The sequence below is a fragment of the Carassius auratus genome, chromosome 5 (assembly GCF_003368295.1).
Source record: "Carassius auratus strain Wakin chromosome 5, ASM336829v1, whole genome shotgun sequence".
Classification (NCBI taxonomy): domain Eukaryota; kingdom Metazoa; phylum Chordata; class Actinopteri; order Cypriniformes; family Cyprinidae; genus Carassius; species Carassius auratus.
The window spans coordinates 531,058-545,864 of record NC_039247.1 but is presented as its reverse complement, the minus strand read 5'-3'; the positions used below and the strand labels follow the sequence as shown (position 1 = coordinate 545,864).

Genomic DNA, 14,807 nt, shown 5'->3' with positions numbered 1-14,807 from the left:
CCATCCCAGAAAAAAAAATGCACCACATGCACATGCATCCATATAGCCTTTAAAACGTGAAATAAAACCATTTTCTCTATTTATATATTAATAATTATAATATATTAATAAAAATATTAAGATCGGAAAATCTCCCCCACCTTTTGGTTTAGATATTGTGATTTCTGCTCTTAATATTTGATCTAATATATTAAGACTCATAATGTGGGCATGAAAATGCTTTGCATGGGATGACCAACCAGTGTGCTTTTAAAGGCCAAAATAAAAACATACACGTTTAGAGTCAGTGAAGTTTAAACAACGAGTTAACATTTTTGTTATTCTACTGAGAAAATATGCATGCATGATCGAACAATTTTTAAAACATGAAACAAAAAGCCTCATGCATGTCTTTTATTTAAAATAATACCCTCCAATAAAAATAGGTTAAAACTAAAAATATTTTGACCTGAGATTAAAGATCGGGAAATTCTCTCAAATTAACTGATATGATTTCCGTCTTCCAAATTTGTGCGCTTAATATTTGATCTAATATATTAAGTAAGACTCGTGATGTGTGTGTGCATGAATATGCTGTGCATGGGATGACCCAAGCAGTGGACGCTTTTAAGGGCAAGAACTATGAGAACATAAATCTTTGATTTTAATACGAGGTTTAACAGGGAGTTAAAAACATGCGTATGCATCAGGCTGGATCGTTAGCACTGCAGCTCGTTGTTAGCTTCGCTTTCTCCGTGTGAATGTTGTTCTTCCGCGTGCTCCTGCGGCTCTGCGCAGTGTGTGTCTGCGGAGCTCCGCCCTCCCTGCGCACTGCGGCCCGCCCAGCGCCCGCTAACTCCCGCTCCAGCCCTGCCCGAGTCTGGGGGAATCCGACGGCCTGCCTGCCCGGGGAAAATCTGGAGGCCGCCCCGCGCGCTGATCTATGGTAGGTGCGCCGATGGCGACGAATCGAACCGCGCGGGTTTCATCCCACGCCACGAGAGCTTAACGCGCTGTTTTTGCATGTTTTGTTGCATTGTGTTGCGGCTGGAGAGAAGACGTGAGGCCTCGGATTGGCCGCCGGGCCCCGGGCCTTACGCAGGCCGCGATCAGGCCTTGTGCACCGGGGGTGGGTTATTGTTTGTAGACGCTCGTGCAGGAGCGCGAGACCAACCGCCCCTTTGTTTCAAAGCAAAGTGCGCGTTCTCGCATGCATACATCCGTGCGTGAGAATAAAGCGCGTGATATTTAATAACTCAAAATGGCGCGCAGGCTGGTTTTGTTTTCAGTGCAAGGGGGGAAATTATGGTCACAAGACGCCATGTTTATGTCCGGTTTCAGGTGCTGAAATGCGAGGAAACCTTCAGCGCTCGGGGGGTGGGATGCTACTGCTCGCTGCTGCACACATTCTTCTCGAATGCATGAAGCTTCGGATGTTTCCTGACGTGCACGACGCATTTAATGCGTTAAGCGTCGGGTTTAAAGATGCATTGCATCATTTTATAAAATGCACTACCGCTTATTGGTGCTCATGTTTAAATTCTCGTCGCAGTCATTTGCACATTAAAGGGACATGCACGTTCGTCAGTAATCTGTTCATATTTATTAGTAGCCTGTCTGTCTGCTTTCACACTTCTCTGTTTGCATGCATATTCATTTATATGTCATGCAAACCTATTGCATGTCTACACTGACAACTAACCTAGTTCTTGGATACTGTCACATTGTTATGATTCCCACTTGTCCTAAAGCTATGAGAGCTTTATTCTCTATTTACATTTTTATGAGGTGTTACTTCTGCTGTGAATGGTTATTTAACTCTTTTTGTCTGTGGCAGACATTCCAGATTAATGGTTTGTGTTGCTGTGTTAGTTGTGCCGTGGCCAATGAAGAATAAAGACGATGAATGAGGAGGTGACAAGGATTGCTCTGCGTTCCCAAGAGCCGAAGATTATTCTGCATGGCTCAGGTAGGAAAGATACCATGATGTTTGCTCAATCATTTGTCTGTCGCACTTAATACTGTGTTGTGTTGGTATTGTTCTAAGAGACAGTATAAAAACAGTGTTATTGACCACAGAAGATTTAAATTTTTTACATTTAAATCTATATATTTTTTATTAAAATATTGTATTTTGTTTACTTATGTTTACACTAGCATATACATATATACTAGCATATAAGACATGTGAATATGAATACATTATCAATTTAAATAAAGCTATAGTTTTGAATAATATAGAATTATTATAAATAAGATACTTTTTCATGTAATAAAAATGTATAATGCAATTTTATATAACTAAATGAAATGTAATTATGAATATAATTTTATGTGTTGTATGAAATGTTTTATATCTGATATTTAATTATAACAAAATAAAAAATATTATAAAAATTGCAAATTTATAAAATGCTGCAACACACAACAAAAAATATTAAATTAAGAACGTTTCTTTATAATATATAACAAAAAAAAATACTTTTTACATAATACAAATTATGTAATTATGAAAAATACAGAATTAAAAAAAAAATATATATATATATATATATATATATATATATATATATATATATATATATATATAAAATCATTTAATTATAATTAAAAACAAATAATAAATTGTTATTATGTTTCATTTAAATGTAAATATTTTTATAATTATAATAAAAATACATAGTTTTACTCATTTAATATATATATTTAATTATGCATTATAATCATTATTATTATTAACATTAAAATATAAAATGCCACAATATGCAACGAAATATGAATTTTTTTTTGCATGAAAATATATATTTTTATAATATAATCCTAATAAATTATAATTAGAAATAAGATTTATGTAATACAATTTTTAATGCATATAAATAGAATAAAAAAATAACAACATGTAATACATAAAAATGTGTGTGTGTGTGTGTGTGTATATATGTATATATATATATATATATATCATTATGAATAATAATAATTATAATATATCATCATGATGTATGATTTAGTGTTGTATTACAGTGTCACAAAGCCGATATGATACCGAATAAATCTATAGAGTGAACTGGTGTGTTTGGATGGGTCATTATGTAGGTGTGTGTGTTGTCTCAGATGAGGGCGGAGCTGGGGAGGAGGAGGAGTACGTGGTGGAGCTGCAGGAGACGGTGCTGGTGTCAGAGGTGGAGGGCGACGCCGCCTCCGTCCAGGGCTTCTCCTCCGACGAGCTCGTCATCCAGGACGCAGTGGAGGATGTGGTCGCCGAGTACGTGCACTGTGACGATGACGAGGGTGTTGCTGTGGAGACCTGTGTGATGTCACTGGAGGAAGAGGAGGATGGTGTTGCCATGGCAGAGATGACGGAGGGGAGGGATGCTGAGCACGACTCGGACGGCTGCGGAGATTACCTCATGATCTCCTGTAACTCATTCACTCACTCTGTGCTTCATTAGATCTGTTGAGCGTTTGTTTCAGTGTACTACTGTTTCAGCTCGAGTTATTGAAGTAATTCTACTTAAACTCATTCCAGTTCGTTTACCTAGACTACATTTCTTTTGTTTTTTTCTTTTTTTAAACATATTTTTATTGAAAGACATGTGCCATAACAATAAAATTTCCAAAAACAAACAAACTAAACATTTTAAATATATTTTAACTATCTTCCCACACCCACCCGCAGCATCCCAAAAAAACAACAACAAAAAAAACTGTTACACAGGAATAGTTATTATACAAAGGCTAAGACAAAGGCTGCATTTCTAATTCTCATGAAATTTCTTTTCTATGTTTTTCATCTGAATGTAAAATTTTTTTCATGTCTTCACATACACAAAAAATAATAGTAATAATAATAATAAAATATTCTATTTTTTTAATTTATTTGTAATTTTAATTCAAGTTTTTAGTAATTTATTTATTTGATTTATTTCAGGTTTTGATATAAATAATTTGTACTTGTGCTTTGTCATTGTTAGTAGTTATACTATAATATAATATAATATAAATAAAATTATATATTTTTTTATTTGTTATTTTTAGCTTTATTTCATTAATTTTAGCTATTTTTTTTTTTTTACATTTTCATCTAATGTTTGTTTAATTTTAGTTGTTAAAATCGTATATATTCAGTTTTTAATTTAAAAAAAAATTATATATTATTCTCATTATGTGCTTTTGTAACTTTTATTTATTTATTTACTTATTTTGTTCTTTTGCTCACTTATGTGCCTGTCTATTATATTCGTAAAATAATATTCGTTCATTTGTTTCTGTTTGAATAGTTTGGACAACATTTTCAAACTGTACTTAATTGTCATAAAATAGACATTAACACTTGATTGTGTTACCATAATATTTAATAATAAGTAGTATTTTGTTTTACTTTTATTTTGTAAATACCACCATTGATGTGTTCATGTGATCTAAGGTTTTAGTAATGCCACTCGTCTTTAGTTTAGTTTCGTCTCGTTTGTCTTTATCATCATCATATAATCAGTTGATAATGCTGCAGTGTGTTGTTCCCTGTGTAGTGGACGAGGCGGGGAAGATGGTGTCTGGAGACGGAGACGAGGTGACCGTCGAGGGGGCGATAGATGACCAGGAAGTGGAGAAGGACGAGGACGGACAGGAAGTCATTAAAGTTTACATCTTTAAAGCAGACTCTGGAGAAGACGACCTCGGTGAGTGAACAACAGACTTCAGCCTTTATTCCTGAACAGTTACAGTATTTATAAAGTATCTTGAAACAGCTTTTATTTGTGTGTTTTTAATTTTTCTTTGTGTTTTAGGTGTTTTTTTTTATTTATTATTATTTAAATGTTAGTAATTTTAGTATTTCATCTTAAATGTTTGTTTTTCATGTAATGTTTGTTTTATTTTATATCTTCAGTTTGTCATTAAAAATTAATTTACTTTATAGTTATGTGCTTTTTGTCTTTATTACTATTTTTATAATGTTTTATAATATTATATATATATATTTTTTTAATATTCATATTGTTTTAGCAATTTTAGTATTTCATCATAAATGTTTTTTTTTTTTCATTTTATGTTTTTTTTTTATATCTTCAGTTTGTTATAAAAAATGTATTTAGTTTATAGTTATAGTTTGCCATAAAAAGAATTTAATTTATAGTTATGTGCTTTTGTTATTGTTATTAGTTTTTGTAATGTAATATAATATAATATTATTCTTTTTTTAATATTTGTATTGTTCTGGTTATTTTAGTATTTCATCATAAATGGTTTTAATTTTATATTTGTTTTATTTTACATCTTCAGTTTGTCGTTAAAAATGTATTTACTTCATAGTTATGTGCTTTTGTCTTTACTACTATTTTTTATAATGTTTTATAATATTATATATATTTTATTTTTAATATTCATATTGTTTTAGCAATTTTAGTATTTCATCATAAATGTTTTTTTTTTAAATTTTTTTTTTTTTTTTTTTCAGTTTGTTATAAAAATATTATTTAGTTTATAGTTGTGTGCCTTTGTCTATATTACTAGTTTTTACTAATATATATATATTTGTAATCATCTTAGAAATTTGAGTATTTTATCTTAAATGTTTGTTTTTAATTTTATGTTTGTGTTTTATTTTATTTTATATCCTCAGTTTGCCATAAAAAATTAATTTAATTTATAGTTATGTGCTTTTGTTATTGTTATTAGTTTTTATAATATAATATAATATAATATAATATTATTCTTTTTATATTTGTATTGTTCTGGTTATTTTAGTATTTTATCATAAATGTTTCTCATTTTATATTTGTTTTATTTTATATCTTCAGTTTGTCGTTAAAAATTCATTTAGTTTAGTTCTATGCCTTTGTCTTTATAATTAGTTTTTATAATTTTATATAATATAATAATAATATACTTATTTTAAAATTATTTTTAAAATTAATATACTTAAAAAAATTATTCATTGTCTTAGTTTTAGTAATTTTAGTACTTCAACTTAAGATTTCTCTTTTCGTTTGACTATATATTATTTATATTTTTTATGATTTTTAATAGTTTTAGTCAACAGTAGCAGCACTACCTTCAGTTCAGTGATGGAGAAGTTAAAACACGCTGCAGATTCACGTTCTCTGTCGATCCTAATGGGGTTTTTCTTCAGTTACAACTTCAGTTATGATCCAGTTATGATGCATCATGATTGCAAAGATTTGTATCCCAATGTGCATCATATTAGAGCTACCATATTTTTCGGACTATAAGATGCACCTGAGTATAAGGCGCATCAGTCCAAAAATACATCATGATGAGGAAAAAAACATATATAAGTCGCACTGGACTATAAATCACATTTATTTAGAACCAAGAACCAAGAGAAAACATTACCGTCTCCAGCCGCCAGAGGGCGCTCTATGTCTTCAGTGTAGACTACAGGAGAACTGAGCAGCATAGAGCGCCCTCTGGCGGCTGGAGACGGTAATGTTTTCTCTTGGTTCTTGGTTCTAAATAAATGTGATTTATAGTCCAGTCGTGTTACTATAGGGTTGTTTAGTGCTGTATCTGTGTGTAGGAGAGCCGGTGGATCTGGCTGAGCCTGTGGTTCGTCCACTCAGAGAGAAGATGGTCTATATGTCTGTGGGAGACGCTCATCACACACAGACTGATGGTGAGAAACTCTCAGCAAATCAGTATATTTTCATGATTTCTGAAGATCGTGTGACACTGAAGACTGATGCTGGAAATACAGCTGTGCATCACAAAAATACATTAAATTTTTACAATATTACTGATTTTACTGTGTTTTGAAGCAATAAATGCAGTCTTGGTGATGCCATGCAACTATAGAAATGCCACATCAATATAACATAAAACTAATTAGCTCACATCAAACTGTTTCACAAACTAGTATGATGAAATAACAGTGGGTTTTGAGTGTTTTGCATAACGTGAAGCTGTTTTATCCGTGTTGTTATCGTGAAGTAAACCTAAAAATACAAAAATATTATGTTTATTGAAATAATGCTAACTGAAAATAAAGTATGTAATGTATGTAAAATTGCTAGAAGTAAAACTGTAATAAGTTAAGGAGAATTAAGTGGACTTAAAAACGAATGCAAATTATAAAATCATACAACAAAATTACTAAAATGAAGATTAAAGACTAAAATGAAATTATTAATGAAGGTTTTCACCCTTCATTTGATATGAATCCTCTGATCTTTTGATTTGCATCTTATAAGCTCCATGTACAATGTAATTTGAAAAGTATTTCCTTCAGTGGATTGTCCAAAAATAGCATGATTATTAAATAATAATGACTTAAATATATAACATTTCCTATTAAATACAGTTTTAATTAAATGTATATTATTTTATACTGTTTTATTTTATTTTATTAAATGTGTTTTCAATAAAATATGGTTTTATTTAATATAAAATATTTTATATTAAATAGTTAAGTATTTTTTTAAAGACTATATAATGATGTTTAGTGATCTAAAGTGATTCACACTAATTTAGCACATGATTTATTATATAATTGTTTAATATTATTATTTAATGTAGTAATTTATATTTAATTATTTTTAATTTAAAGTATATTTTATATTAAATACAGATTTATTTAATATATACTATTTTAAATTAAATAATGTTTTGTTAAATTTTTTATATAATTTTTTTTACAAATAATATTAAAATAATATTTAATATTATTTATATATATATATATATATATATATATAATTTTTTGAATTTTTTATTTATTTATTTTTTGTATTAATGTTTTTAATTTCCATCAGAAATAAGTATAGTGTGATGTATAGCATTAATGTGATATAAAGTAATATAACAGTAAAAAATTTTGCTTGATTTCGGCTGCAAAATCTCAAATAGCCATTTAGTTTTGCTTAAAGCACTTATGCCAAATGATGTCACTTTTTTTGGGAACATGTCAAACCAGCGTCATAATCACCATTGTAGACTTTGAGGAGGATGTGTTTCTGAACGTCTGACACCTTTGGTTCCAGTTTTGAGAATGCAGTCAGAAATGAGATGTTTTCAGAGCTGATATGAAGGATGTGGTGTTGGAGATGCTCGTCCGCTGGTGACGTGTAGTTCCCGTGTTGTGTGTGCAGGCGGCTCCAAGCTCTCGGACGAGGTGTACATGGAGGTGGTGGTGGGAGGAGAGGAGCCGGTTCCTCACGACAGAGCGTATGACAGCACGGCCCTCAGCAAGGACTTCATGCCGGTCGCGTGGGCCGCTGCATACGGTCAGGAGGATGCACTTCACTGACACTACACACCCTGATCATGTAGAAACAGCAGCCTTAATAGAGTCGGTTCATTACGAAGAACACGCTGCATGCATTCAAGACAAGCGTTATCAAACAGAGTGCTGGCTATTTCATGATTCGATTTTCATTCACAAGCTTTTGGTTCAATTCTGAGATCGATTTGATTAAAACAAATATATTTTTTTTGGTTTCTCTGAAAAAAAAATATAGTTTTTATATTCAGTTTTCACTTTAATTTTACAGTTTTATTTAATTGTTTGTCAATTTTAGTTTTTGTATCACTTCTTTTAATATAGTTTTTGAAGTACTAAAATAACTAAAATAAAAATATTTTATTTACATTTATAAATGTGTATAAGTAAAAAAAAAATTCAATATTATTTTTATTTTATTTATTAAAATGTTTTTATTTTATTATTTTTATTATTTTTAACTAAATGTAAAATTATATAGACATTGACAAAAAAAAAAAAATATATATATATATATATTAATATATATATATATAAAATTAGTTATTATAAATTTTTTTTTAACTTTTAGTAATTTTAGTAAATCTATGTCAGTACAATTTAGTTAAACTAAATTAAAATGGTAAAAAAAATGACAGACACACAATAAAATTACTTAAACCGAAATTAAAATTAATTTGGAAATATTAAACACTTACTTAAAAAAAAAAAGTTACTTAAAAATGTATAAAAACAATATTGTTTCAGTTCTCTGAAACTAGAGCCAAATTAAAGAGAGTGAAAACGGCATTTACTTGAATTTCATGTTTTGAAATTTGAAAGCTGAGACTTTGTTTCTTATCAAAAGTAACAAAGCACAAAGTTTATTAATTGTGATTTTCATTTGTTAGGTGCTACAAACAATGTTTAGTGAAGTTTTGTTTGCTAATCAGTAGAAAGCAATACAGACTAAAAGACTGAACTTGAGTGTTTTTCTGTTTATTTATGGATGTAATCCTTGCGTGTTCAGTGATAGAGGTCGACTGATATGAGCGTCTCAAAGTACAGTGATGTTGTGGTCGTGTTTCTTCTGGTTGTGAATCTGCTGGTGTGTGTTTGGGAAGCAGGTGCGGATGAGGGCTGTGAGAACCGGAACGGAGCAGCGAGCGCATTACTGCACATTGATGAGTCAGATGCACTGGACAAACTCACCCGGCAACACGGCAAGAACAAGAGACGAGCTGAACCCCGACAGGTCCAGACAGGTACCAGCTCGCTCCGCTCTCACTACATGATCAATACATCAGGAATTGCTCTGAAAGTGCTGAACTTTACAGCAAATCGCAGTTTATGTCGGATGTTTGTTGATTAATGCATCACGCTGCAGGACTGTTTCAGACGAACTAGTGAAATCAAAATGAAAAAGGAAAAAAGTTGACCATTCAGAGCAGAAATGTACATTTTGTAATATGCTAAATTATATGTACATTTCTACCAAATATTTTATTAATTTGTAAATTTTAAATTGACATTTCAGTTTTAAATGTCTCATTTGCTTTGTATTTTAACTGTATGTTGTATCCAGTATTATTTTAGTAGTATTAATTTTTTTATGATTTTATTTTTAATTGAATTAGTTTAAACACATTTTTTATTTTTTTATTCATCCACTATTTTATTTGGTTTCATAAATATTTCTTAAAACAAAAATATTTTAATAGTTTAGTTAAAAAAATCCAGATTGTTTCTACATTATATCAGCTATTGTCTACCAAGTGTTTTATCTTCTCTTTCTTTTTTTTTTGTTGTTTTCAGTTTACATTTTGATTTGAGTTTAATTTTAATAATTTAGTTGTTTTGTGTAGATATATATATAATTTTTTTTTCTATGATTTTGTTATCTCTCTCTCTTTTTTTTTTTTTAGTTCCGTTTTCATTTATTTATTCCCAGACAGTAATTTAGGTGTTAGTCAATTTAGTTTATCAATTTAAATTAAGTGAAAGTTATAATTGTTACCTTGCCAACTATCTTAATATCTTATTTTATTTAATTTTTCTCAATTAACAATTTTTTATAATAGTTTTAACACTAATATTTCATATGTATGGAGATAGAATAGTTTTTAAATAGATTTGTCCACGCATTTGTGGATTATCAGCTTCTTGACACTAGAAATATTTTTAAATCATAAATTTCTTAATTTCAGTCCGGTCGATACGATATAATTCCGATGAAAAAAATTGTAATAAAAAAACAATAATACAGACTCCAAGCTTTTGAATGGAATAGTGTATTATGTTACAAAAGCTTTTCATTTCAGATAAATACTAATCTTTGGATATTTCTATTCATCAGAGTATCCAGAAAGAAAATGTACTCAACTGTTATAAATAGGGCTGCACGATGTGTCGTTTAAGCATCGATATCGCAATGTACGAATCCACGATAGTCACACCGCATGATGTGCGATGTAGGCTGTTGTAGTTTATCTTTTATTCATTAACTGTACGGGCCAGCTGCTCCCCGGCCCTTAATGAATGTGATTCGCAGAGAGCGCGTGAGAGAGAGCGAGCGAGTGAGAGCGCAAGAGAGAGAGAGAGCGAGAGCGCGCGTGAGAGAGAGCGAGAGCGCGTGAGAGAGAGCGAGAGCGCGCGTGAGAGAGAGCGAGAGCGCGCGTGAGAGAGAGCGAGCAAGCGAGAGAGAGAGAGAGCGAGGGAGAGAGAGAGAGCGCGAGGGAGAGAGAGAGAGCGCGAGAGAGAGAGCGCGAGAGAGAGAAAGCGAGAGAGAGAGATCGCGAGAGAGAGAGCGAGAGAGAGAGAGCGAGAGAGAGAAAGAGAGAGTCTTGCTCTCTCTCCCTCGTGCATATTAATCAATTGACACGAAGGTGTTGATGTTTAAATAATTTAAAATGAGAATGTAAGTGTGCTCACCCCATTTTTGTTTGTAAGAAAAAATTTGATTAGATTTCATAACGCAATATATATATATCGGAGAAACATAAAATATCACGATGTCATTTTTTCTCAATATCGTGCAGCCCTAATTATAAATATTGATAATCAACAAATCAGTATATCGGGGTTATTTCTGAAGATCATGTGACACTGAAGACTGGAGAAATGATGCTGAAAATACAGCTGGGCATTACAGTTGTTAATTAAATTTTAAAATCTATTCAAATAAAAAGCTATTTTAAATAGTGAAAATATATATATATTTTTTTAGTGTACTTTTGATCAAATAAATGCAGCCTTGGTGACCAGAAGAAAATTCTTTAAAAAAGCATAAATAGTCTTACCTTTCAAAAACTTTTGACTGGTAGTGTAGGCTGATTATTCTTATAGATTGGAAAAAAATGATCCTATTGATATTGAATTATTGTCCAGCACTACTCCATACATATGCATTAAATTGGTTATTGGCTTCAAAACTGGTTTTCTTTTATCCTCTCACTCTCCTTTTCGGTCTTCTCTCGTTTCTCATCAGCGATCATCATCGGTCCATACGGACAGCCTCTGACCGTCTACCCCTGCATGCTGTGCGGTAAGAAATTCAAATCCCGCGGCTTCCTCAAGCGCCACACTCGCAACCACCACCAAGACTTGTTGAGTCGCAAAAAGTACCAGTGCACGGACTGCGACTTCACCACCAACAAAAAGGCCAGTCTGCACAACCACATGGAGGAGCACGCGCTCAGCAACAAAGTGCCGTTCGAATGCGAGGACTGCGGTAAGGAGTTCCACCAGCAGGCGGCGCTGTTCTCGCACCGTCTCCAGCACCACCAACAGGAGCAGAAATCGCCCACGGCCATCGCGTCGCCGCTTTCTCCCGCCGCTGCAGCCAAGACGCACAAATGCAAGTTTTGCGATTATGAGACTGCCGAGCAAGGGCTGCTCAATCGCCACCTGCTGGCCGTGCACAGTAAGAGCTTCCCGCACATTTGCGTGGAATGCGGCAAAGGTTTCCGCCATCCGTCGGAGCTAAAGAAACACATGCGCACGCACACCGGCGAGAAGCCGTACTCGTGCATGTACTGCGATTACAAATCGGCCGACTCGTCCAATCTGAAGACGCACGTCAAAACGAAGCACAGTCGCGAACTGCCTTTCCACTGCGAGCGCTGCGGCCAAACCTTCAGTGAGGAGGACGAGCTGACGCAGCATGCATCCACACATGAGGACGCTCGGGGACACCAGTGCAGTCACTGCGACCATCGCAGCTCCAACTCCAGCGACCTTAAACGGCACGTCATTTCCGTGCACACTAAAGACTACCCGCATAAATGCGCCGTCTGCGGGAAAGGCTTCCACCGGCCGTCCGAGCTTAAGAAACACTCGGCGTTGCATAAAGCCAAGAAACTGCACCAGTGCCGCCACTGCAACTTCAAAATCGCAGACCCGTTCGTTCTCAGTCGCCATATCTTGTCTGTTCACACTAAGGAGCAGCAACAGCAGGCACAGTCGCCGACTCCGCCCACACAGGCGTCACCACCACAAGCCCCGCCCACAGAAAAGCCCGCCCCCAAGAGGACTATAAGTGCGGCGCAGTTAGCAGCACCCGCTGTAAAGAAATCCGGCGGCTCGAAGGGTCCACGAGAAAGGAGGGTGTATCAGTGTCAGTATTGCGACTACAGCACAGGAGACGCGTCTGGCTTCAAAAGACACGTTATTTCCATCCATACTAAGGACTATCCTCACCGCTGTCAGTACTGTTCGAAGGGCTTCCGGAGACCTTCGGAGAAAAACCAGCACATTATGAGACACCATAAAGACCTGGTGCCGGCAGAATGAGCACTTCCCTTTTTCTCAAAACACACTAAACAGCCAGTGATTGAGATCACCATCCTTCATGTTGGCAACCTCTGTATTGGGCTTCTCACCAAGACCCCTCATGCAAAGCAGTTGTGTGTGTTGTGTCTGTATGCAAGAGAAAAATTGTTGAAAGTGTTTAGTGATTTAGACTGGAAGTGCTTTCACATTGCTTATGTTCACATGGTCTACAGTCTTAAAGGAACAGTTCAGCCTGAAATGACATTTCTGTTGTTGTTTATGCACCCTCCTGTCTTTGTTTTCTGCTAAATATAGTTGGCAGGAAAACTGATTTGGTTCGCATTGACTTCCATTGGAACACAAAGAAGATATTTGGAAGTATGTTGGTAACTAAACCATTTGGGTTCTCATTGAATTTCATCATTTGGACAAAAAAATACAATTGAAGACGATGGGAAAAGAAACTTTCTTGTGTGGAACATAAAATTGTAGAATGTTGGGAACTAAACCGTTTTGGTTCCAATGGATTTCTGTTTTTTTTTTTTTTTGTCCATACAATGGAAGTCAATGGGAAGCAAAATATAGCACTTTCTTTCTTGTGTGGAACCATATACCATTTTGGTTCCCATCAACATTCATTGGAACACAAAAAGACGATATTTTGAAGACTGTTGGTACCTAAACCATTTTGGTTCTCATTGACTTTCATCATTTGGACAAAAAAATTTAATTGAAGACGATGGGAACCAACACTTTCTTGTGTGGAACATAAAATAATACATTTTGTAGAATGTTGGGAACTAAACCGTTTTGGTTCCAATGGACTTCTATTGTTTTTTTTTTGTCCATACAATGGAAGTCAATGGGAACCAAAACATAGGACTTTCTTCCAACAATATGTTCTGTGCCATTTTGGTTCCCATTGAACCCAAAATGAAGCAATTTTGAAGACTGTTGGTAACTAAATAGTTTTGGTTCCCATTCACTTTCATTGTAACACAAAAGAAGATATCTTGTAGAAAGCTGGGAAATAAAACATAATTGGTTCCCATCGATTTTCCATTGAAGGACAAAAGATTCAATGGAAACCGAAAAGCTATGGCTTTCTTCTGTGGAAGAATGTTTGGAACTAAATGGTTTTGATTCCCATTGACTTCCATTGTAACACAAAAGAAGATATTTTAAGAAATGCTGGGCACCAAAGAGCTTCGGTTCCCATTGACTTCCATTGCCTTTTTTGTCCATACAATGGAAGTCAATAAGAATGGAACATTCTTCAAAACATATTATTTTGTGTTCCACAGATGAATGAAAGTCAAAGTGGTTTGGAATTTACATTTTTGGGTGGTCTTATCCCTTTAAATAATAAGTAAATTATGACACTTCATTTTGGCTGGATTGTTCCTTTAACTTCAGATGCATTTCATGTATCTTAGCGGATGAAACTAACCCGTTGGCCTCTGGGATCAGGTGTGTATTCCTGAAGCATTTTAGAGTATTAAAAGCAAACATATCCTCTCTGAAATGCTTTATGAATATTGGACAATGTGATGGATATTTCACTCAAGTCTTGCACTTTACTAGAATGCCTGTCTGATTGCTAGCTGTTTGAAAAACATGGACACCAGGACATGTTTTTAATGTTCAGATTAATACCAGGCTGTTTTCCTTTGGCACTGAGGACATTGCCTTATTTTGCAACCTCTAGGGGATATCTGGTCTCTCAAACCTTTAATGATCGCAAAAAGAGCACATGATCTGATCTGATGAAGATGATGAGGGAAAAACAGATGCAGCATCATCTGTATTGACCAATATGTCTGAAAGGAATAGTTCACCATGA

The 14,807-nt window shown here is 33.9% G+C and overlaps 1 protein-coding gene across 3 annotated transcripts; it reads left to right on the top strand.

Annotated features, from left to right (window-relative positions):
* The first annotated feature begins 572 nt into the window (after window positions 1–572).
* On the top strand, window positions 573–13,238 carry LOC113069929 (zinc finger Y-chromosomal protein 1-like). 3 transcript variants are annotated; one of them, XM_026243096.1, is made up of 8 exons: window positions 573–925; window positions 1,852–1,948; window positions 3,094–3,399; window positions 4,509–4,658; window positions 6,518–6,613; window positions 8,085–8,219; window positions 9,322–9,459; window positions 11,682–13,238. In XM_026243096.1, exons 2-8 carry the CDS (start codon window positions 1,882–1,884, stop codon window positions 12,983–12,985), a joined length of 2,196 nt encoding a protein of 731 aa, XP_026098881.1. In that variant the 5' UTR covers window positions 573–925; window positions 1,852–1,881; the 3' UTR covers window positions 12,986–13,238. The 3 variants fall into 3 exon arrangements, with proteins under 3 accessions (XP_026098881.1, XP_026098866.1, XP_026098873.1); XM_026243081.1 differs by having other exon boundaries at window positions 3,076–3,399; XM_026243088.1 differs by having other exon boundaries at window positions 1,817–1,948; window positions 3,076–3,399.
* The last annotated feature ends 1,569 nt before the right edge of the window (window positions 13,239–14,807 follow it).

Excerpts from the sequence above, each read along its gene's own strand:
- LOC113069929 (XM_026243081.1), top strand. The coding sequence starts at position 1,882 with ATGAATGAGGAGGTGACAAGGATTGCTCTGCGTTCCCAAGAGCCGAAG. Across the intron at positions 1,949-3,075 it reads GATTATTCTGCATGGCTCAG|GTGTGTGTGTTGTCTCAGAT; the intron begins GTAGGAAAGATA and ends GTCATTATGTAG. Across the intron at positions 3,400-4,508 it reads AGATTACCTCATGATCTCCT|TGGACGAGGCGGGGAAGATG; the intron begins GTAACTCATTCA and ends TTCCCTGTGTAG.